The sequence below is a fragment of the Choloepus didactylus genome, chromosome 10, assembly GCF_015220235.1.
Source record: "Choloepus didactylus isolate mChoDid1 chromosome 10, mChoDid1.pri, whole genome shotgun sequence".
Taxonomy (NCBI): domain Eukaryota; kingdom Metazoa; phylum Chordata; class Mammalia; order Pilosa; family Megalonychidae; genus Choloepus; species Choloepus didactylus.
In genome coordinates this window covers 5,150,137-5,175,815 of record NC_051316.1, presented here as the reverse complement: position 1 = coordinate 5,175,815, position 25,679 = coordinate 5,150,137, and the positions used below count along the sequence as shown (strand labels likewise).

Below are 25,679 nucleotides of genomic sequence, written 5' to 3'. Positions count from 1 at the left end.
CAAAAATATCACTCTTAGTTGCTCTTGGGGTGGTTGTCCTCTCTTAGCTTCTCTGGAGCAAGAGTCTGCTCTCAATGGCCATCTTCAAACTGTCTCTCTTCTGCATCTACTCTTATCTTCTGTGCATTCTTCAGTGTCCCTCTTGGCTGCAGCAAGCTCACTCCTGTCTGAGCTTATTTTGTGCTCCAGTGAGCTAACCAAGGCCCATGCTGAATGGGTGGGTCCACACATACATGGAAATTATCCAATGAAACATCTCACCCACAGTTGAGTGATCACATCTCCATGGAAACATTTCAATCAAAAGTCTCCAACCCAACCAATACCAATATGTTTCCTGCCCACATCAGACTGCATCAAAGATAATGGTGTTTTGGGGGACATAATACATCCAAACAAGCACATACCACCTCCTGGACCCCAAACTGACATGATCTTTCCATATACAAAATACATTTTCCCATCTCAATATCACAGAAGCTTACATCATTTCAGTAGCAATAGTTAATTACAAGATCCCATCAGAATTGGTTATAAGCATGGTCTGTACAAAAGCAAAATTCCCCCTCTGGCTCTGTACATGTGAAACTTAGAACAGCTTATCTGCTTCCAATATTCAAAGGAGGAACAGTCATAGGGTAAACATTCCCATTGCCATAAGGAGAAATTGAAAGGAAAACAGGGTTTAAGGGAGCAAAACAATTATTAAAACCCACAGGGCAAACTCCATTAGATTTCAAAGTCTGAATGTCATTCCCAGAATAAGTTTGCATACATGGGGCATGAGACAATGGGAGTCTAACCATTCCTAAGGACTTTGAAGCAGCCCTTTCCTCTCCAAACACTGGGGTGAGTGCTCCAACATCACACATTGGGGAGACCACTTTCTTGGCCCCATCCTCCTCATACATTGGGGCAGCACCCAGATTCTCTTCTATCTCTGGGATACATGCTCAAACCCTTCAGAACAATGGGGTAGTGTCCAAGCTCTCCCCAGTCTCCTGGGAATGTGCTCCACCCTCTTTGGGGCCCAGGGTGGCAAAACTCTTCCAAAGCATCAAGGTGGAAGTCCCACCCTTGACCTCCAGGGCAAATTCATCCTTTCCATTCATGTAGGCCACCCCACTCTCCCAGCCTGAGACCTCTTGACTCCAGGCCTCAACCTCCATGGCTGTCTTTGAAGAAATTTTTCCTTCAATTTCTTCCTCATCTGTCTCCTCCAGTCCAGATTGGCAGCAGCCCCATCTTTAAAGATCTTGCAAAAATTCTGTTGGTTTGCATGAAGCACACAGGGATCAAGGCTGTCAGACATCAGGAGTTTTCACAAATCCTTTCTGGATGAATCTATTTCCAATCCTGGCTTGTACTGAAATGGTGGCTGGGTTCCATGTTTGGTTAAATCCTCACATTGGGCTATAGCTTCTGAGGCTCCACCCACTGGAAGCTCAGAATTTTCCAAACCACCAGTTTCTGGTTTCTTTGAACCTGAGTTCAGTTCTAAGTTTATCTCTCTCTGCTCACATTTTACTATAAGCTGCAAGGAGAAGCGATGCTATATCTACAACTTTTAGTTTCAAAATCTCATCACCCAAATATCCCATCTCATCACTTTCAAATTCTTCCTTCCACCCAATACCAGGATTCAATTTTGCCAAATTCTGTGCCACTTTAAAACAAGGATCACCTTTCTTCCAGTTGACAACAACACATTCATCATTTCTGCTCAAGACCTCATCAGAAGTATCTTTAGAGTCCATATTTCCACCGACTCTAAAGCAGTTTAGGCCTTTTCTGTCAAGCTCCTCACAATTCTTCATGAATCTTCCCCTTATCCATTTAAAAAGCCATTCCAACAAGTTTGGTATTTGTAAATGCAGCAGCACCAGCACCCCACTTCTCTGGTATGAAAATGTTTTCCAGTTTGCTAATGCTGCTGGAATGCAAAACACCAGAAATGGATTGGCTTTTATGAAGGTTTATTTGGTTACAAAGTTACAGTCTTAAGGCTATAAAGTATCCAAGTTAAGTAATCAACAATCAGGTACCTTCACTGGAGGATGGCCAATGGCATCTGGAAAACCTCTGTTAGCTCTACCAAACTAATTCATTTGTACTTTTCACAGGGAAACTTGTCTAAAATCATTGAAGGAATAATTTTATGTAGTTAGACCAGTAGGGAGGACAAACAAATGTATAATAAAATATTTCATGAGTGACCTGAGGAAAGGAAATATGTGTTTAGACCTGGCTCAACATCTTAGTCATGTTCTCTGTGGAGCCATGGAGCAGGCAAGGCAAGAGAAATATTGTTCTCAGTAGGTATTTGGTGACATGAGTAAGTGGATTATGCTGTACATTAAACATCAGATGAGCCAGAGGTTGATATTTGAGTAGAGAATTCAATTCTATGAAGGTTCTTTTGTGGTAGGATAACCTGGACAAGGGTCATAATTGTTTGAACAAACCATATGAAAAGGAGATTTTCACAATAAGGTGCCAACTCTGATTATTGAAATGAGAGGTGATGTTCCAGGCAAAACTTAAGGGTAAGGCTTAATGAATTTTAACTGGGAAGGCAGGGAGAAAAAATCCAAACTCTGGCTTTCTTTTCTACCCTTGTAATTTTCTAAGGTTACTAAAGATTCCTGCACCTCTGTTCATTTCATTTTTTATATAGGTAAATTAGCCTTAATAATAAGGTTAATTTGAGGATTAAAAAAAGTCAATCTCCAGGCACATTTAATACATTGTTTATGTGGGCTGAGGTACAAATGGGTAAATTAATGTGACTTCTTCTGACAATATCATTTGTCCATGAAATTATTATGTAATTATAAACAATGTTTTAGAGGAGAATTTAGAATACAGAAGACCTTCCACATAATAATGAAATGAAAGGATGCTATAGCTGAAAAGGATTAATATAAGCTAAGATTTCAGCTGCCAGTTTACTAAAATATCAGATTGACAAAATGGGTTTTCTTCCAAATCCTTTTGTCTACATTATGAGCCTACTGTACCTATGGGGATTGTGAGGCATTATCACCCATGCACTTCTGATACTTTTTGATGTAGGGGATTTTTGGGACTATATTTGCAGCTCCTCAGAGGGACTCTGCATATTTTTTCATTGTTTGTTTGTTTATTAAAGTAATGATTATATCAAAATTAAAAAATACAATAAAAAACATTTAAAACAAAACAAGGGAATAAAAAACAGCTAACCCAAAATAACTTTACTTCCAACACGTTCCTACTCTACCCCAAGAAAATAACCTAATATAGCAACATTTCTGTGAACTTGTTCCTACAATACTCACCAGAAATTAGCAAACCATAGTCATTCCTGGGCATTCCCAGAAGAGTAAATTCACCCATGATAGCTTATGTGTTCTTATTACATTATCATTCCCCCTTCACTAATTGCTCTGTATCACTAAGTCCCCTACCTTCTACATTATAAACAATTTATTTTACATTTTTCAATATTCACATTAGTGATAGCATATAGTATTTTTCTTTTTGTGCCTGTCTTTTGCTCAGCATTATGTCTTCAGGGTTCATCCATGTTTTCATATGTTTCATGACATTTTTCCTTCTTACTGCCATGTAGCATTTCATCATGTATATATACCACATTTTATTTATCCACTCCTCTGTTGAAGGACATCTGGGTTGTTTCCATCTCTTGGCAATTGTGAATAATGCTGCTGTGAACATTGGCCTGCAGCTAATCTGTTCATGTCACTGCTTTCAGATCTTCAGGGTGTATACCAAGAAGTTCAATTGCTGCATCAAAGGGTAAATCTATATCTAGTTTTCTAAGGAACTGCCGGACTGTCTTCCAGAGTGGCTGAACCATTATAGAGTCCCACCAACAATGAATAAGTTTCAATTTCTCCACATTCTCTCCAGCATTTGTAGTTTCCTGTTTGTGTAATGGCAGCCATTGTACTTGGTGTGAGATGGTATCTCGTTGTGATCTTAATTTGCATCTCCCCAATAGCTGGTGAAGCTGAATATTTTTTCATGTGTTTTTTTACCATAGGTTTTTCCTCTTCAAAAAACTGTCTTTTCATATCTTTTGCCCAATTTATACTTGGGCTGTCTGTACTGTTGTCATTGAGTGGTAGAATTTTTTTATATACGTAAGATATTAGTCTTTTGTCAGATACATGGTTTCCAAAAATTTTTTCTCATAGAGTTGGCTGCCTCCTCACCTTTTTGACAAATTCCTTTGAGGTACAGAAACTTCTAAGTTTGAGGACTTCCCACTTACCTATTTTTTCTTTTGTTGCTTGTGCTTTGGATGTAAGGTCTAGGAATTGACTGCCTAATACAAGGTCTTGAAGTTGTTTCCCTACAATATCTTCTAGGAGTTTTAGAGTACTGCCTTTTATATTGAGGTCTTTGATGCATTTTGAGTTAATTTTTGTGTAGGGTGTGAGGTAGGGGTCCTCTTTCATTCTTTTGGATATGGGTATCCAACTCTTCCAGCCTCATTTGTTGAAAAGACTGTTATGTCCCAGTTCAGTGGCTTTGGGAGCCTTATCAAAGATCAGTTGATCATAGATCTGTATGTCTATCTCTAAATTTCTCAATTCAATTCCATTGATCAATATATCTATCTTTGTGTCAGTACCATGCTGTTTTGACCACTGTGGCTTCATAATAAGCTTAAAAGTCAGGGAGTGTAAGTCCTCTCATTTTGTTTTACTTTTTTAGAGTGTTTTTAGCAATTTGAGGCACTTTCCCTTTGTAAATAAATTTGATAATTAGCTTTTCCAAGTCTGTAAATTGGGCTGGAATTTTCATTGGGATTTCATTGAATCTGTAGATGAGTTTGGGTAGAATTGACATCATAATGACATTTAGCCTTCCTATCAATGAATATGGAATATTTTTCCATCTTTTAAGGTCCCTTTCTATTTCTTTTAGTAGTGTTAATTACTTTGCTTTGTATAGGTCTTTTACATATTTGGTTAAGTTTATTCCCAGGTATTTGGTTGTTTTAATTGCTATTGAAAATGGTATCTTTTTCTTGAATGTCTCTTCACTTCATTCATTTCTAGTGTATAGAAACATTACTTATTTATGTGCATTAATCTTGCATCCTGCTACTTTGCTAAATTTCTTTATTAGCTCTAGTAGCTGTTTCATCAGTTTCTCAGGATTTTCCAGATATAAGATCATATCATCTGCAAATAATGACAGTTTTACTTCTTCCTTTCCAATTTGCTTGCCTTTTTTTTTCTTGTCTTGCCAGATTGCCCTGGATAGCACTTTTAGCACAATGTTGAATAACAGTGGTGATGGTGGGCATCCTTGTCTCATTCCTGATCTTAGAGGGAAGGCTTTCAGTCTCTCGCTGTTGAGTACTATTCTGGCTGTGGGTTTTTCATATATGCTCTTTCTCATATTGAGAAACTTTTCTACAATTCCTACCTTTTGAAGTGTTTTTATCAAAAAGGGATGTTGGATTTTGTCAAATGCTTGTTCAGTGTCTATTGAGATGATCGTTAAATTTTTCTCTTTTGATTTGTTAAAGTGTTGTAATACTTTGATTTTCTTATGTTGAACCATCCTTGCATGCCTGGAATGAAACCTCCTTGGTCATGGTATGTTTTTGTAAGATATCAGTCTTACAAAAAGTCTTTGGATTCAACTTGCAAGAATTTTGATGAGAATTTCTGCATCTATATTTATTAGGGAGACTGGCCTGTAGTTTTCCTTTATTGTATCCTCTTTGCCCAGTTTTGGTATTAGATTGATGTTCACTTCATAAAATGTGTTAGGTAGTGTTCCATTTTCTTCAGGGTTTTGAAAGAATTTAAGTACGATTGGTGTGAATTCTTTTTGGAAAGTTTGGTAGAATTCCCCTGTGAAGCCATCTGACCCTGGGCCTTTATTTGTGGAAAGTTTTTTGATGACAGATTGACTCTCTTTGCTTGTGATTGTTTGGTTAAAGTCTTCTATTTCTTCTCTGGTCACTCTAGGTTGTTCATATGTTTCCAGGAAATTGTCCATTTCCTCTACATTATCCTGTTTGTTGGCATACAGTTGTTCACAGTATACTCTTAGAATTTTTTAAATTTCTTCAGGATCGACAGTAATGTCACCTTTCTCATTCATTATTTTGTTTATATGGGTCTTCTCTCTTTTTCATTTTGTCAGTCTAGATAGTGGCTTGTCAATCTTGTTGGTCTCAATGAACAAACTTTTGGTGTTATTTATTCTATTTTTTTCTCTATATCAATTATTTCTGCTTTAAACCTTGTTATTTCTTTTCTTCTACTTCCCATAAGATCATCTACTTTTTTATTTACTCTTGCAGTTTCTTCTTTATGCTCTTCTAGGGTCTTCTTTATATACTTTATATCCTGTGCCATACTCTTGTTTGTCTTTCATTCTTTGATTATTTGCTCCAAGTACTGTGTCTCCTCTGATGTTTTGATTTGGGTATTAGAGTGTAGGTTATCCATATAATCTGGTTTCCTCATATGCTTTAAAATTTTCTGTTGTTTTTGGCCTCTTGGCATTTGCTTAACTTGATAGGGTTCTTTTAGGATGTGTAGGATGATTCAATCACTTACCTCTAATTTGCCAGATCTACAGCTTTGTGGTGTACACTTTCTCTTTCCAGCATGTGGCATCCATGAGCCACCTATTCCTCTCAAGCCAGTTCTCCCCAGCTTTGTGTTTGTGGTAAGTGTGTGTCTGAATCTTGTGGGGGTCCAATTGGTGCACCATGTTTGCATGTTTAGTTCATGCTTGCTGCCCTGAATGTGGGGCATGTGTTTGAGTGGTTAGGGAAGGAGGGAAGCTTTAATAAACTCTCCAGGTTTTCCTGGAGATTTAAAGCTGTTGCCAGAGTCTAAACCTTCAGTTCAGTCTCAACACAGTTTGTCTCTGCTGCTCACCCACAAGTCCTTGGCATTGGTGCCTGGGAATTCAAAGTGTGTCCCTCTTCCAAGCCATGCCCTGTGGGCCACAGGGCAGTGTAGGGGTGTTCCCAGACTGCTTAAAGGATGGCTGTATGGGGCATGTTAATTTCCCCCTTTTCACACACCTCTGCCTTCCTAGCTCCAGGACAGTTAACTACAGGTATGCAAAAGGCTATCATCCATGTCAGATATTGTGGCATGTGCATGTGTTGCTGGAAACACTTCCCATTTTTGCCAGGTTGTTAGGCACATCTCTGGGCTGTGGTGCTAATGCTGGGCAGGAGAATTTCCAGCCCACTGGGAAGATGGCTGTATGGGGCTTGGTAATTTTCCCCTTTTTCTAACCTCTGTCTTCCTAGCTTTGAGACAGGAGCAGGTGTGTGAAAGGCTATCATCCATGCCAGATATTGAAGCATGCTCACAGGTTGTGGGGATGCAGTTCCCACAACACTTCACTCTGTGGTTCTTGCTGCCATATCCACAGCCACTTTTGAATTTTTAAAACTAGTCCATCTCCAAATGCCATCCTGCATTTTCTGCAGACTGCCACATGGCTGCCAGTTATCTAGTGGGCTCACTCACTCATTTCAGAATGCACACTCCCAGTTTCACCAAGTGCATGGTCCCTGTGGATTTAGCAGAACTTTTCCAGCTGGTGCATCACTGGAAGTGGTGTTCTGGGTCACTTTCTGTATTTTTCTAGCATTTTTCACACAGGTGTTTTTTGTTTTTTTTTTTTTTGCCCCATCTCTCCTAACTACCATCTTCCCTAATTTCTTAAAATACCAATATTTTATATTGGTACATTTTAAAATTTTTAAAAAAGATACTAAATTTCTTCCTCTCCTTTTGTCCTTATTGCCCATTTTCCCTTGTTGTTAATAATCTTTATCCAAATTTTGTAAATGTTAGTAATGAAAGAAGTATTGTTTAATTATAGTGTGCCTTCAGGAGGTGGAGTATAGTAGGTAGAGTAAAATATATGGCTTGTAAAAATGTTTTAAAAGTTACAGAGACCACAATGGATCAAGAGACTTATGCTCTTGAACATACAGAGGAGGTGAAAATACAAGAGATGATGAACATGGGTTTTGCAGGTCCCAAGGAAAGTTGAAGTTGGAAGATCTGATATCCTTGAATGGCCAGCCAGGATCAGTACAGCAGTCTCAGGGGTCTGTTGTGTATGCTAGTGAACTGTCTGTACTTGTATATTATGATGAGCACCAGAGTTATGGAGAGTTGAGCCAGGCAACATGTAGTGATCCAAGTTAACCATGACATCTGTTTAGTTCTGCAGAATGCTGTATTTTGCTTCAAGATTCTCTGTCATTCTAATGAGTAATATACCTATATATTATGTTCAGATAGGAATTACTTAATACATAAGCTCATTATATCTTTCAACTTTTTTTAAAAAGTTGTGAAACAATATCATAGATGAGAGGAAACTGAAGTCTCCTGGGGCAATAATCTTAGTATAGCTATGATATAAAAGTGGCAAATCATGGATATTCATTGTCCTGTCATGAGTCTGTTAATTTACTTTAAATTGGTGGAAAGGGGTGTTACATAGTTATGAATGCTTAAGTACAAATTGTACACAATAATGTCATAATGATCAGTTTATTAGGAAATGCCCAGGTTATATTATACCCCATGTCTTTTGAGATTCTTTTATAATGGAGTCTTAAATAATCAGTGCTTGTATGTGTATATGTCCATGTGTGTGAAAGGTAGATGACTGTTCAGCACTGAGAATCATCTGACTTAAAACTCAAATGCAGTTTGAGCTTTCTGGCAGTAATCACCATTTCCCTAGTGCTGTCCTCTCATTATATGTTGGACATTGGCAGATGGTCCTTTCTGAACATGAATGTCTCTCATGCTTTTAGGAGTTAGTGAACTTGAAAGATGTAGTTATAGACTTCACCCCAGAAGAGTGGGCTCTGCTGGATGCATTCCAGAAAATGCTGTTTAGAGATGTGATGGTGGAGAATATCAGTCATCTGCTTTCAGTGGGTGAGTCTCCCAAACTTACCTATCTAATCCTCTCAAGAATTGTCTAGAACAACTTATCTATTTGTTTGATATTTTATTTTTATATCTTATATACATATTTTATTGCATAACATGAAAAACTACCTAAAAGAAATTTATTCCTGTACTTACTAATTACATCTAGTTTTTCACCCCACTAGAATGTAATCTTCATGAACACAAATTTTATGTTTTTATTTTACTTAATGTCTAGTACTCAGAGCAGTTCTGGGAATCCAATGAGTATTTTCTGAAAGGATAAATAATGGATTAAATGTGTCCTAAATAGTTATTGCACCCTAGAGATTTGCTGTGGATTCAGACTATAGTCATAGAAAGAGCAGGCTTATCCTTTTGCATATAAACTTAGGCTGTTCTGGACAATCTTGGTATTGGATTCTTTTCAAGTTAATGAATTATTGTGGAAACATAATTTCTTCTTTTATGGAAATACAAAGGGTTCTGCAGTCTGTCTTTGAACTTGGACATTAGAAACCAAAGGCTCTCACTGTATTTGGGCCCAAGGTCAAGACAACCCTTTGATGGTGAAAAAATGTCACTATTCTGTGTTCCAGGTACTTTTTCATTGGCTGATCTTCAATGTATATACTTTATTTCTTCTTTGATCACTGTAGTGGTTTGAAGCTATATGTACAACAGAATAAACATGTTCTTAAATCTAATCTATTCCTGCACATGTTAATCCATTTTACATTGGAAGTTTTAATGTGGTTACTTCAGTTTTGTTGTATCCCACCTCAATCAGGATGGGCTTCATCCTAATATGGGAGTACTTTTTAAGGGATAAAATTAAGAGAAGAGAGAGAGAGTTAAAGCCATAGGCAATAAGCTGAAATCAGTGAAACCTGGAAGAGAAGACATCAAGAGACACCATTACATGTCTTGCCACATGGCAAGCTAAGGAGTAAGGTTGCCATCTCCAATCCCCTGAATGCCACAGTCTTGGGAAGAAAGTGTTGTATTGATGATGCCTACATTTAGGACTTTTCCCAGCCTCAAAACCATAAGCTAGCTCTCATGCCACCTGAGTGCAAGCCTGGATAGGGAAGGAGGGGCCAGGAAGTGGTGTGCACATCAGGGAGCACAGCTGCAGGCATGGGGGTGGCAAGAGACACACAGTGGGTGCCAACAGCAGCTGCAGCTGGAGCAGGTGGTGAAGACAGAGGCAGTGATAGCACCAGTTATGAGTGTGGATTTTTGAGTGAAACCTCCCACCCAAATGAAAAGAAAACTTCAAGGAACAATTTCTACAATAGTGAATGTACAGAGTCATCTGTATGCATAATATGGAATGTTCTCAGCCCAGAGATAGCTGAATGGGTTGCTGTGTTGACAAGGAGTGAAAATGCAATGGCAGATTGACCAAAGTATGATCAGAGAGCCAACAAACTTTGTACACACAGCTCATGCAGGATCAGGAGAACTGTTCAGTGGAATGAATTCAGTTAGCTCCATTCAGAACCAAATGCTGTCCAAGGGAGGCTATGGAGGTAGGATTTCTGCCAACGTGCAGATGCAGCTCATGGACACCAAGGCAGGATAGCCCCAGGGATAGCCTTCTACAGCTCTTGTGATTTTTCTTTTTAATTTTTTGTCTTGTGATTGTTTTTCTTTTATTCCCTTTTTTTTAAATGACAAAAAAGAAGTGTGATGGTGTCTTATTCACCCTCTTGTGATTACTCCAGTGATACATTACTATTATGTTCTGAAGAAGCTATTGTCAGGTGAATACTGCATTTTCTTCAGCTGGCATGCATGCATTTGGACTCATGGACAGAGATCTTTGGATTATAGCTTAATTTTCAGTTTTTGAGTTGATATGGATCTGATTTTAACATGACCTTTTTGTGAAGGCTAACATCATTTGAAATATATTTTTTTTTTCATTTTAAACATTTCTGTCCACCACCCACCCTTCACCTTATATGATTTTATTGGTAAGCAAGGGTCTACTATTTGTTAACTTGTCACCATTTATGTATATTTTGTAAGGTATGAGACCCACAAGCTCAATGATCTTTTTTTATTTGAAACTTCAGCAGAGTAGATATCTTCATGCTTTATGAAGTTGCTTTGTATGGGAGCCCATGGGGTTCTAGAAATTAAAATTTCTTTACTGCTATAGGCTGATGATACTGCTGCTATTAGAGAAAGTTTTGCTGTGGTACCAAGTCACATCAGTTTTACAGAAAAAGATAACGTTTAATTATTTTAAAAGTATGACTTTTGGCCTGTTTTATTAGAATTGCAATAAAAGAAAAACTTGCATTCATAAAGCTTCATTCTGTTGTAAATGTTCCTTATATTTATTTTGAGAGCAAGGACCTGTGATTGTGGACAGGTGTGGTAATCCTCTCATCCAGTCTGATTCTGAATAGCATCATCTTATTAGCTGTTTAATTTCTTTGTGTACTCATTCTTTTTATTTTTATTTAATATTACGGTATCCAGTTGTTTGCAGTGGCAGTGTTGAACTTCAGGTCTCTGTTACTAACTGTAGACCTCCAGAGGTGTTGGACTTTCTGTGTCGTGAATATTTTGGGGGCCATGGAAGTTGCCAAGTACAACACACTGACCTGGCTGAATCATTGCCAGTGAAAACAACCTGGATGGTCACTTTTTATGGTATTGGTAAGAAGCCTTTGCTCAGGTTCCAAAATATGTTCATGCTTTCACAAATTGTGCCGTCTCTTTTAATATTATACCAGCTCAAATATTTCTGTAAGTGTTTCTCCTTCCCTATAACCACAGCCAGTGATTGTGTTCTCATTAAAATGCTTAAGTTGGCTTAGATCATATGTGTAATTCAGCCATATCTAACTACATTTGACAGAATTAATATTTCATGTGCAAAGTGGGCTTAGTTGAGAATTTCAAAAGCTATAAGGAATTAGGTAATTGACTAAAGAAACAGCAATCATTTTCCCCTCTGCTTTCTTTTATCCTATTCTTCTCACCTTAGTCCCAGGATATTGTGAAACAGGTAACTGAACAAATGTTAGTTTTTGTGTAGGCAAAACATGAAAGCATTTCTCCCCCAGTTCTTTTGAAATCAACTTACCCAGTAGAGCAGGGCTCCAGATTACTCTTTCCTTGTGTTTCTGCAATTTTAACCCTTCAGAGGTGTCAAAACCAAGCACAGAGAGAATTGGTCTGGAAAAAACTCTTGGATCTTAGAAGCCACATACATAATAGTCAAAACAGGTATTTTGTAGTTCAGTAACTCCTAAAATTGGATTCATTTGTTGTTACTAATTCACTGTGTGGCCATTGTACTCTGGGATTTGCCTGAGTACTCAGGTCATTCTGCCTAGCCAGAATCATTTCCTGCCAGTGACAGTGCTGTGTATAAGCTCTTAAAAGGACAGGTTGCATTTTATTGGCATTGTCAGTGCTGATGTTATTTAGTTTATTTCTATTTTGATTTTTAAAATTAGTACAATTTTTTGAACTTGTTGCATAACTCCTGGAGCAACAATTAAGGGGATGTGGCCTCTTTTTCCCAACTTATGGTTTTATTTTATTATTTCCATTTTGCTATCTTTTCTGTTTCTCCAAGGACCAAATATTCCCTTGAGCTTTGGAGTGTTATCTCCATGCTATGTCAAAGGCTGGATTCTTCAGCCTGTAACTGTTCTGCAGCTGTCACTAACTGTACAGGCACAGCAGCCACATTGTATACAAGAGCACAAAAGGGCTCCTGGGAAAGTGCTAATCAATGTAGGAAAGAAGAAAATGACAATAAAGAAGAGACAATATAAAATTGGGCATATCTTTTGAGGGAGGATTGAGGATATTTGAGTGTGAAAGGGTAGAGGGGGATGCAGCTTTCCCCCATTCATAAATTGTATTGTAAATCTTGGGAGGTCATTTTTCACCAAAGCAATATATCTTGTTTTTAAATGAAAGCTTGTATAAAAAGGATTTTCCTACTCAAAATTCATTAAGCTGTTAATACTTAGCTGAAATACATGTTAACAGCTGTTAAGTTAGAAAATGTAAAGATTTAACTAATCACATGTATTCTGTTAAAACAGTGATCTGTATTCTATAAAAAAGGTACTTTTCCATGATGCAAGTGTGAAGTGGTGTCAATGAGCATAAAGCAGCATTATCAGTGGGCTTTTAAAAATACTTTGTGAGTATATTAGCTTCCACTTTTGTTATTAAATTATGGAAGTGTCATTATAGAGAGCAAGTTTGCCTTGATTTTGTTTAAAATGATGTCTGCTCAGTGCCTGGAAGAAAAATTGACATATTTTTATAATATAAGCATACTTTCTTTGTGCATTATGTTCATTCTTGAGTAAAGTAAGTTCAGTATTGGCTTATAGATATTAAAAAGAAATTATTGATTTTGATTCAATAATGTTCTCTCTCAAAAAAACCCATAAGCTAATAAATTCTCATTGTTTCCACCAACCTATTTCATGCTATTTGTTAAGCAGCCTCAGAAACTAAAATGAATTTGAAACCAGGTTTGAGGGATTCTTCTGTTGCTTATATCAAAAATGTGGAAATGGCCTTGGAATGGGGTAATTTAGTTGAAGCTGGAAGAATTGTGAGGTACCTGATAAGAAAGACCTAGATTGCTTTAAAGAGGCTGTAGAAATATGGATTTTAAAGGTACTTCCAGTAAGACCTTAAAAGAAAATGATGATGTGTTACTGGAAATAGGAGGAAAGGCAATCCTTGTTTTATAAATGGCAGAAAACTTGGTAAAATTGATTTCTTATATTGGATGAAAGGCAGAACTTCAGTGATGGACTTCAATATTTGAGGCAGTTTCCAAGGTAAGTGTGGAATGAGCAGACTAATTTCTACCTGCAGCTAATAGTAAAATGCAAGAGAACTGGGATAAACTTAGAACAGAAATCCTGGGCATAAAGAAACCTGAAATTGATGGTTAGGAAAATTCTGAGCTTCTGGAAAGCAAGTCCATGTGAGTGTTTAAATGTGGAACCAGTCAGTGATTTCTGTTCAAATCAGGATTGGAGGTGGTATCCAGAAATGGTCTGTGGCACATTCCTCTGTCTGATGGTTTTGACCTCTATTTTGCAAGATCAGCATGAATGGAACCATTGCCAGCCTGGATTAAAAGGGATAGAGAAGGGGCAGATTGTAGGAAAAAGGGCAGAACCATGGAAAACTGAAGCCTGGACTGAAGACAACCTCTCAGGCAAGAAGGTGGTCCCACCCATGTGAATGGAAAGGGTGTGCCTGCTCTAGGGCTTGGGATGGTTTGGCCTGTCCACCTATTGTTGAAAAAGATTGCCGTGACCCCACTGTTTTCAGAGGTTAGAATCTGTATCTGTGTCTGGCTGCCACCCCACTGTTCTAATAGGATGGAGGCTTCACCCTATTGTTTACAGAGAGCATGGATCCTGCACAAGCACCTGGAAGGGGTAGGACTGTGTGCCAGTTTGGATATATTAGGTCCCCCAGAAAAAAGTCATGTTCTTTCAAGCAATCTGGTGGTGGCAGTGTATTAGTGTTGATTAGGTTGGAACCTATTGTTTCCATGGAGATGTGACTGAATCAACTGTGGGAAAGACTTTGTATAATTTCCATGGAGATGTTACCCCATCCATTCAGGATGTGTCTTAATTAAATCACTGGAGCTATATAAAAGGGCTGACAAACAGAAGGAACTCAGTGCTGCTGTAGCCAAAATAGACATTTTGGAGCTTGCCATTGAAAGCAGCTTCTCCGGTTTGCCTGGGAGAAACAAAGAGAATACCCCCAGATGCCTAGAGAGAAATGTCCTAGAAGAAAGCCTTTTGAAAAAACAAACTGGGAACAAAGGAAGAAGATGCCAACCATGAGCCTTCCCAGACAACAGGGTGTTCCAAATGCCATTGGCCATTATGGGAAGGTACCCTGTTGATGCCTTAACTTGGATGCTTTTATGGACTTAATTCTATAACTTTGTAACCAAATAAACCCCCTTTATTAAAGCCAGCTCATTTCTGGTGTTTGGAAAATAGTATTAGCAAACCAGAACAGGCTACCATTTCATCAGATTCAGGGGTCAAGATATTCCATATGTCACAGACCTCCAAATTTAATGGAGTATGCCTTGCAGGGTTTGGAACCATGAACTTTGTTTTCCTGTCAATTTCTCCCTATTGGAATGGAAATGTTTATTCAATACCTGTCCCTCCATTGGACATTGGAAGCAGATAACTTCTTTAGATTTCACAGATCCACAGAGGAGAATTGTGCTCCAGGACAGACCACTCCCATAACTGATTTTAGTCTTTGTACTAAGCTTTGCTTCTGAAATGACTTAAGTCTTTTGGGATATTATGATGGAATGAATGCATTTTGCCTATAGAAAGAATGAGTCTTTTAGGGGACCAGAGGTTGGAGTATGGTTTGGGGTTGTATGTACCTCTGAAAAACATTTTCTTAACTCTAATCCATTCCTTTGTATACTGACTGTATGTATGACCTTGGGATAAGGATCCTTGGGTTAAGCTGTGTCCCACCTAAATCAGGATGGGTTTTAATCCAATTACTGTTGTCCTTTATAAGAGAATAAATTTCAGAAACACAGAAACCCATCAGAAGTAAGACGCTGAAATCAATGAAACCCAGAAGGGAAGCAAGAGACCAGGAGATGCTGCCATGTGCCGTCCCATGTGGGAGGCTAAGGAACCATGGTCACCAGCTCCCAGCCCAGAATGCTGCAGTGCTGTGGAGATAGCATTGCCTCAATTATGCCTTGATTTGGACATTTTCTTGACCTCAAAACCATAAGCTAATAAATTTCCATTGTTTAACAACTTTCATGGTATTTGCTTGAGCAGCATAGGAAACTACAGCAAACATCTTTCCTGGACTTGATGATAATACACTAAATGCACAGAACTCAGAATTCTGTCCCAAAACCAGGAAATCAGATCTGCAAATCTGATGTAGCCTCCAAGTTCAATCAAATAGAGAAACTGATAAAAGAAGGAATTGGATTTTTCCAAAGCCAGAATTCAGGTGAGCTCTAGGAACCTGTCATTCATGACAAGGTAGAGCCTTGTCAGTGACTGAGTAGGTTCTTGAAATATCACCTGCAGATTTCCTTAAGTAAACTACATATTCTGAAATATGGGGGAAATTTTCCACAGGTGTAGTCAGTTTTTTGGCTTCTTTAATAATCTTTATTCAAGTGTCTGTGACTTTGGGGAAATGGATGTTTATGTACTATTGAATTTAAACTTTCACTTAATGGCCCTTTTCCTGGTACTCCTCTTCAGTATTTTTTCCTTCCTTTAGCTTTCCATCATACTATTTTAAAAGTAATTTTTCTTGTGCTTCTATCTTGAACATGTCTTCTAATTGTCAATTTCACATGAAGTTTTCTACCCCCTACAATAATGTGTCATATTTGAAATAATTATAGGGTCATGTGGGTCTTTTCAGCATTTTTATTTCCCTAATGCTAGTCTAGCATTTAATTCTCTTTTCAATTGTTTCAGGCAGTGAAGTTGGCTTTAAAAAACAAGGAATGCTCTCCATGCAACATGTCTGCAGGAAAGACACATTTACAATCACAGCATTGGTAAGCATCATGGTGGTGAGCCCTGGTCTTCTAAATGTATACATGGAAGTGGAATAAATTAGTAATTCAATGCAATCACTTAACTGTAGGTTGGTTTATGTGCTAATCCAGAAAAGTCTGTGATAGTTTGAATTTAGGGAAAATTAATTTCAATAAAAAAGGATAACCTGCATTTTAATAAAAATATAATTGTATAATCATGGCTCATATACCAAATATTTGAAACATTATAATGTCTTCAAAACTGATCAAGAGTGCAGTTTAGATGATACAGAAGAGAAGATCTCTGCATGCAGGAGAATAACATGGTATGTAACTAATATAGGAAAGATATTAATTGGAGACTGGCACTGAATGATTATTCTAGAATTCATAAGTGTATGAATTGATTTTTATGAACAAACCTTTTATAGTTTCTCATCTACTTCCCAGAAGCCAAATTTTAATACTCAAGAGAATGGAATGTGTAGTGAATTGCCAGAAGACTTTACTCAACCTGTATTAAATCACAAGAGAGAGAAATCCTACTTCAGCAATCTATTTGGAAAACCCCTCAATGATCAGTTATCTTTTAATCAACAAAAGCATTTTCACAGTAGAAGTAAATCATATGAATGTCTTCTAATTGGTAAATCCTTTGTTGAAAGCTCTGTCCTTACACATTACAATGAAACTTACATTGGAGAGAAACCCTGTGAATATCATCTGTGTGAGAAAGCCTCCTCTCATAATTCTGGCATCAGAGTACATGAGAGACCTAATACTGGAGAGAATCCTTATGAATGTCACCTACATGAAAAAGCCTTAACTCTTTTCTCTACCTTGAGACAACATGAGAGAACTCACATTGGAAAGAAACCCTATGAATGTCATCTCTGTGGGAAAGTCTTCACTCGATGTTCTGCCCTTAGAGATCATGACAGAACTCACACTGGAGAGAAGCCTTATGAATGCCATGTATGTGAGAAAGCTTTCAGTCATTTATCTAACTTGAGACAACATGAGAGAATACACACTGGAGAGAAACCTTATGAATGTCATCTATGTGGGAAAGCCTTCAATCGTTTCTCTAGCTTGAGAAAACATGAGACATCTCATACTGGAAAGAAACCATATAAATGCCATCTTTGTGGGAAAGCCTACAGTTATTTATCTAACTTGAGACAACATGAGAGAATACACACTGGAGAGAAACCTTATGAATGTCATCTATGTGGGAAAGCCTTCAATCGTTTCTCTAGCTTGAGAAAACATGAGACATCTCATACTGCAAAGAAACCATATAAATGCCATCTTTGTGGGAAAACCTTCTCTCAGTGTTGTTACCTTAGAGTTCATGAGAGAATTCACACTGGAGAAAAACATGATTGTCTTCTGTGTGGGAAAGACTTTACTTATCTCTCTTCCCTGAAACGACATGAGAGAACTCACACTGGTGAGAAACCATATGGATGTCTTCAATGTGGGAAAGCCTTCACTCTATATAGTTACCTGAGACGACATGAGAGAACTCACACTGGTGAGAAACCATATGGATGTCTTCAATGTGGGAAAGCCTTCACTCTATATAGTCACCTGAGACGACATGAGAGAACTCACACTGGAGAGAAACCATATGAATGCCATCTATGTGGGAAAGTCTTCGCTCACTGTTCTTCCCTTAGAAAACATGAGAGAACCCACTGGAGAGAAACCTTATGTATGTCATCTATGTGAGAAGGCCTTCACCTGTTATTCTAGACTTAGAGTACATGATAACACTCACATGTAAGAGAAACACTATGAATGTCTTCTGTATGGGAAAGCTGTCTCAATATGTTCATCTGAGACAACATGAGAGAACTGCCACTAAAGAGAAACCTTGTGAATCTCATCAATGTTGGAAAGCCTTCACCCACACTTCTGGTTTTAGAAAACATGACAAAATGTCCAGGGGAAAGATACCATAAGAATATTATCTACATGGGAAACTTAGTTTATTTTTGTAAACTTAGACAACATGATAGAATTTGAATTGAGTGAAACCTTATGAGTGTTATATGTGAAAGGCTTCAGCCAATGTTCATTTATTAGATTATGTGAGAGAACACATACCATAAATGATTTGAATATTGAAGGGATTTCAGCCCTTGAGTTATCCTTTAAACATACAAGACAACTCATACACTGAGGAAACACCATTTGTAATCAGTCTGATAGAGTTTTAAATAATTCTTTCTACATCAGTGTAAGCCAGTTCATATTGGAGGGAATCAACATCATGTCACCTTCATGGCAAAGAATTTAGTAAGAAGGTCTGATGATATACAATTTTAGAGAACTCATGTTATACATTTAATGAAAGTTGGAGAGTCTTCATCCTCAGCTCCTATTGATAGACAAATCTTTACCAAATGAAGGAGCTTCTTGAGGAATTTCCAGGCACTTCATGCTGGAGATGTTATTCATGAAAAATCACAAAATTCTTTAATTGTATACCCACACTTGTAGGGCAATTGAGAATTCACACTTTATAAATCTCTTCTCAGTCTCATGAATGCAGGCATGAAATCAGTGATTGCTCATTACTTTAGCATTAATTTTCATATGCAGAGGAAAGAAAAATCCTAAAATCCATTTGGAAACATCTGCAACTTGATTTCACATCAGATAATTCATAGTGGAAAATGAAATACTTTAAGTTGCCCATTAGAACAAAATTGAGCAGAAACTCAAGGTTTTGAACAAGACTTACTGTTGATATTATGTAGGATAACAGTACAAATTGTGAAGTGAAATGGGTATACTGAGTTTTGAATTTGTAAAAAGTATTGTGAAGTGAGGTTAATTCATTGATCAGTTCTTGTATATATATATAAGCAACAAATATTGTTGCTGAAAATCTAATGTTTGCCATATTCTAATTTTCTTTTTAAGCAGTTCCAGTCACAAAGATTTGAATCAATCAGAAAGTAACTTGGAATGATAACTCAAAAATCTGGAACACAGCATTATTACTCTTTACTATTGTCTTGGTATTACAATATATATGTTCATGGCAAGGATGAATGCAAACATTGATAAATAAAAACAGTTTACAACTCAAGTGTGCTGCTTTGAGTCTCTTATGCACCCCATAAAAAGCCATGTTTGTAATGCAATCTTGGGGCAGACTTGTGGGTGGGAACTTTTGATTAGGATTTTTCCTTTGAGTGGTGACCCTGCCCATTCAAGGTGGGTCTTGATTAGTTTACTGGATTCCTTAAGAGACCTAAGAGGCAGCTGTAGACATCAGACACTTGGAGATGCAGACAGAAAGCCTTTTGGAGATGCTAAGCTAAGAGATGAAGCCTAGAGTTTGCCCTGAAGAAGCTAAGAAGACTCCCAGACACTTAGAAATGCCCAGAGAGAATAAGCATGGACACACAGGAGCTGAGAGAGAGAATTTAAGAGAGACAAGCCCAGAGACATTTTGGAGAAATCCACTTTGAAACCAGAACCACAAAGCAAATGACCAGCAAAAAATGCCTATCCAGCTGACAGAGATGTTCCATTTCCCAGGCCTTTCTTCAGTGATAGTATACTCTTGTTGATGTCTTAGTTTGGACACTTTTATGGCCTCAGAACTCTAAACTTGTAATAAATCCCCCTTATGAAAGCTAATCCATTTCTGTTCTTTTGCATGACATTGGATTTAGCAAACCAGAACATAGGGTTTTATGATATGTAAATACTCCTCTTTTAAAACACTTAATGTTTTCATAATTTTGTAAGAAATTAAAAACAAAACTTTTTAAATAACACAAAACATGTCATGGGGACTTGTGGTTTCATTGGCCAGAAAATTCCAAGTTCAAAACTTGCCAGTGTCATTCCATACATTAGTATTTTATTGCAGAAAGGCTTTTGCCAACAACACAGAGATCACACCAAACAAGAACAGAATGTATTTTGTAGTCATAGGGAGTGTTCAATTTACAGAATGCCAATAATCAGAGGGTCTAATTTTCTTGAGGGAGATATCTGCATCACATCCAATTTAGAATCAGGGTGCCTTTCTGCTAATACCACTGCAGCCTACCCATGGAGAGTGCATTCCAGTGAGAAAATAGAACAGGTGTATTGAGATTGGAATTTTGAACTTGTGGCCTAAATAGAGAGTTCCCTGGTCCTGTACTCCCTCAAAGTCCAATATTTCCTGTCATGTGTTCCAGTGCCTTGTTTTCCTTACAGTGCAATATTTAGTGTCAAAATACCATTAGGTGGAGTCACCATACAGTAAGTTCTTCCTGATGGAATTTTTGTAGCTGTTATTTGAGTTGTCCACTTTAGTATCCTCTCATCCCAACTCTGTTGGGTGGGAGTGTGACATTTTTTGGGTCACTTGTGCTGTAAATGAGGTACCAAGAACTGATTGGTGTCTACTTGGATAGCTGAACACTTTGCACAGGTGTTTCTCCACAGCTACAACAGTGGTTTCATCTGCCATATCATGCATGACAATTACTGCCTGTTACCCTTAGTATGTACCTAGAAAGTCTTTTGTCTATGACAAAACTCATCTCACTACCCTCCACACTATGTGGGGCATGACTCCCTGGGGTGTAAGTCTCCCTGTCAACATGACTTCCTTGTATGAGCCTGGCCCTGCCATTGTGGGATTAAGAATGCCTTCTTGACCAAATAGGGGAAAAGAAATAAAACAAAGTTTCAGTGGTTAAGAGATTTCAAATAGAGTTGAGAGGTCATTCTGGAAATAATTTTTATGCATTATATAGAAATTCCTTTTTATCTTGTGTATTAGAATAGAAAGAAATAATCTGAATCTGTTGTACTTTAATTCATTAGACGTGATTCTTGATGATTTTATAACTATCATGTGACCATGTGACCATGTGATTGTGAAAACCTTGTGACCAGCACTGCTGTATCCAGTGTATAGGCAGATGAATAATAAAGACACATATGAGGCAAATATATATATAACTGTAGGGGGATATGATTATGGGATGTTGTTTTTGGTGTTTTATTTTTCTTTATTTGGAGTAATGAGAATATTCTAAAATTGATTGTGATGAAGAATGCACAACTATATGATGATTCTGTGAGCCATTGATTTTATAATTTGGATGGATTATATGGTATATGAATATATCTCAATGAAATTGCATTACAAATCGCATCTCTATTGAGTTTTCCAGTTTCCTCCATGAACCAAGCCATACATTCAGCAGGAATTCCTTGTTATCCACTGTATTGATTTCTCTGCAGTGGCTTGGGATATATGCCACTTGAGCAGCTGTATTTAAGAGGCCCATGAGGGTTTGTATCCCCTCTTTCCCCATCCACCTTAATGGGGAATTCTGATCCTTGGGAACACTCAGAGTTCTTGATCCCTAACCATTCTTTTTAAATGGAGTAAGATCAGGTTACAAGGAATAAGGAGCATCCTACCTATCTGATTCATCATGTTCAGTCAGAATTGTCCTCACCATCCTGGTCCATACACAAGGAAGCCTTGGCAATCCACATGTTCCTCTTTCCTGGTCTGTATGTGTTTCTCACTGGACCAATGCAGAATTCTAGATGTTTCCATATCTGTGAGCCTTTTTCCTCCTCCATTATGTCTTCCAATAGTGCCTTAATCTCTTACAGGAAATATCTTCTGTCCCGTAAACATTAGCAGTTTTTCTGTAAGGATCATTTCCTTTTCTTCTTTATCCCCTGATTTGGTAACCATAGGCACATTGTTCTTTGGGTGATTTCTGTCCCCTTTTGGTGTTTCCTTGATTGGTTTTTTTCTGGTTTATGGGCCATCTGGCATGGCTTCCCTTTGGTGGGCTTCTATCCTTCTGGGATACCTTAGTAAAAATAGCTAATGCTGTGCTGTTGATTTCCACCCCAAAGCAGGACATTGTGGGTGTTTTCTACTTCACGTACTACTTCCTGAGGAGAATACAGAGGATACAGGGATCTTACCCTCATGTCATTAATGCCTCTAATGCTGTCCAAGGCAGGACTGCCTCTTTTACTAACCAGGAATGGGTTGATGCAGCCAAGTGTATTTTCTTTACCTGGAGGGCAGTTATGGTCTCCTGGATAGTCGTCTAGGTGATTTTACTTTTTGGGAAGTCCCCCACAGTTTGGAATATCAATGTCATGGTCCTAGTCTCCCAAATTAAACTGGCACTGGTTTCTCTCTTTCTCTGTCTTGTTTGTCCTACTCTTTGCAGGCAAAAATACATTGCAACAGGGAGTCAGTGGTAAGCTTCCTTGGGAGACATTAGTCTGCAATTCCCTATCATCAAACAAGTGTACTAATAAGCCATGTGAAACTCCCTTATCTTTTGTCCATATCTGTTTTTTTTATGGTGGAATTTTATCTACCAATCTGAGGAATGAGCAGATTGATTGATTTCTAGAAGTGAAATATAGGAATTCAGTTTTAAACATGGTAAGTTGAATATATCTACTTCTCATCTCTTACAATTATAGAATTTTAACACTGGAAAGAAATTTAAGCATCTTTTAAGTATGAAAATTTTAATATGAATATCATAATCAGAAATTACATGGGTAGATTTCTGGTAATTTGAAATATTTTATGTTTATACAGATGTGCATTTTGGTGTCACTGTGCTTGCTTTTATCAAGTTCCTAAAGAGGTCCTGATTCCAAAAATTTAAGAGTCAATAATTATTTGTTGATAAAGAATCAAGAAATAGAGTAGTTATAGAATATGCACAAGCTCACATGATTTATTTTTACAGAAACAACTATAAAAATGTATCTCTTCAAGTGAAACAGTGCTGTTTTCTTCAGTACATTGTGTGTCTCACCTCAAACAAGATTGTTGTGATAACTTTCTTTGTATCCAAAGATACATGCATGTGAAAAGATTGCTAATCTCTCTCCCAACACCATATTGCCACAGTTGAAGTTCTCTATTCTTATTTTAAGATGTATTCTACAAAAGATGTTAACAAATAGGAATCATAGAAAGGTGATTTCTGTGTACATTCCAATTTTTAATATGTTGAATTGTGTTCTAGAGAGGAAAGGTGAGGCTCTTAAAGTAACACAGGTAATGTCAGGGCTGATTTTTAGAGAGAGGACTTCTCAGTCCTGTGCCAATGAACTTTGTATTTCCAAGCCTGAATCTTCTTTCTCAAATCACAGAGGGTTACAAGTTTAACTAATGTAGTTTAGGAAGATTCTGAATGATAACCCCATTTGGGCCTCTATTGTTCTTAGTAGAAACTTGCTCCTATTTTTCTTCCTCAAGCTCAGTTATTATGAATAGGTGAGGTATTATTCCTCTCACTCAGATTATAAATAGCTGCCATTTGTTAAATATCATTTTATATCAGACACTGGAATATACATATCAACTATATTTTCCTTAATCCTCAGTATATCTTATGACATAGATATTTTTCCTAACTTTTAAAGCTGAAGAAACTTAGGTGGATCTGTTCCTAAAAGACACAACCAAGATTACAGAGTTTCCAAGTGGTGGAATCAGGATTTGATCAGGTGTCATTTCAATTTTACATTCTGCCTGTACCAGAGCTATCTGTTCTTAGCTAGGCTTGCTCAGCTCAATTGTCTGTGCTCAGCTCTTAGCTCAGTTGGGATTAATGATCTAGAATGGCCTCCCTTACATATCTGGGAAACAGCTTGCTGTTAACTGGGGAAACAGAGGACAAGGCCAGATGTCTAGGAAGCTAACTTTTTTTGGTTTACATGGTGGAGACAGGATATCAAAAGTAACAGTAGAATCTCTCAAAGCTTCTGAGACTCAGGCTGTTTGGGAATTAATATGGCACGGAATATGGCACATCCTGTTGCTCAAAGCACACCAAAAGGCCATGCCAGATTAGAGGAGTGGAAAAGCAGACTCCATGATTGACAGAAAGAGCATTACAACATTCTAAATGTGATTAATCCCACTAATGGAAGGCTAGGGAGGGGGTGGAATGGGAAGATTTAGGCTGTATATATGTTTCCACAAGTGAAAAAAAAAGAGACAGTCTAAATAGATGACAATTGAATGCCAAGGATGAACTTGGATTGGATTTGACAATAGAGGACAGGTGGCTCAAAGGGACACAGTTGAGACATAAGGAAAAGGAAATATAGAATGTAAGCTTTGTATCATTGTTGAATCTCTTGTGCTTCTTAGCTGCACTTAATGGGATTGCATAAAAGAATGTTCTTGTTCATGGGAAGTGTATATGTGAATTATAGTGTTTGTTCAAGGATGTGTGCAGCTAGCTCTCATATGTTCAGAAGACAGCAATAGATGATGGATGATAGGGAGGGAGGGAGGGAAAGAAATAGTGATATGACAGCATGTTAAAGTTGGTGGATTGAGCTATCAGGGAAGGGGGGTCAGGTTATGATGGAATTCGGTTTATGGGGTTAGTATTGTTTTTTCAACTGTTCCTATAACTTTGAATTTATTTCAAAATAAATAAATAAATAGCACCTATAAAAAAACAAACAAACAAAAAAAGATAATTATTTCACTATAAACAGTTCAGAACACCCAACTTAGGCCTAGGGTGGTGATATCCCAGGAATGTAAGCAAATATTGAGCCTGAAATAGAACTAGAACAGCATATTATATATATATGAATATATATATATGAAAAGATGTCTTAGAGAATTTTTGCCAACTTTGCTAAATATGTCTTCTAATATTAGAGAAAAAGGGTGATTTTAGATAAAATATGAAGAGTAAAAGTGTGACTCATTTTATTTGCAGTTGTAATGGTGACAGGAATGCATAGTCTGGTAAATGACAAGTCATAGCCACAGGGAGGAAATCCACTAAGCATCAGAGAACATTCTCCAGACAGCACCCAACATACAGGTTGTGGTGGAAGCTTGGGATCCAGGGCCCAGGGCTGCCTCCAATCACAGATTTTCTGTTGTCAGTTTTAAATATTGAATTTCATTTTTTAAAGTGCACTGCCCTTGATCTCTTTTTTCTTTTCTTTTTTTAATAGAAAGCTTAAAGAAAAACAATAATCTAATCATTTTCTTTCCTTGTCATGTGAAGAAATATACATAGACATGTTCTACATCCAACTTCTTAAAAGGGAAGCAGGGATTTTTGCATTGATCTGCTCAT

General features: G+C 37.5%; 1 protein-coding gene across 1 annotated transcript in view; it reads left to right on the top strand.

Moving 5' to 3' along the window:
• LOC119505292 (zinc finger protein 596-like) overlaps positions 1-19,645 on the top strand; it is a 45,846-nt gene extending 26,201 nt beyond the window's left edge. The window contains exons 3-5 of the mRNA XM_037797969.1: positions 8,837-8,963; positions 16,478-16,560; positions 16,993-19,645. Coding sequence (XP_037653897.1) covers positions 8,837-8,963; positions 16,478-16,560; positions 16,993-18,276 — 1,494 coding nt within the window. The 3' untranslated portion in view covers positions 18,277-19,645. The remainder of the gene's footprint in view (positions 1-8,836; positions 8,964-16,477; positions 16,561-16,992) is intronic.
• Positions 19,646-25,679: the final 6,034 nt, after the last annotated feature.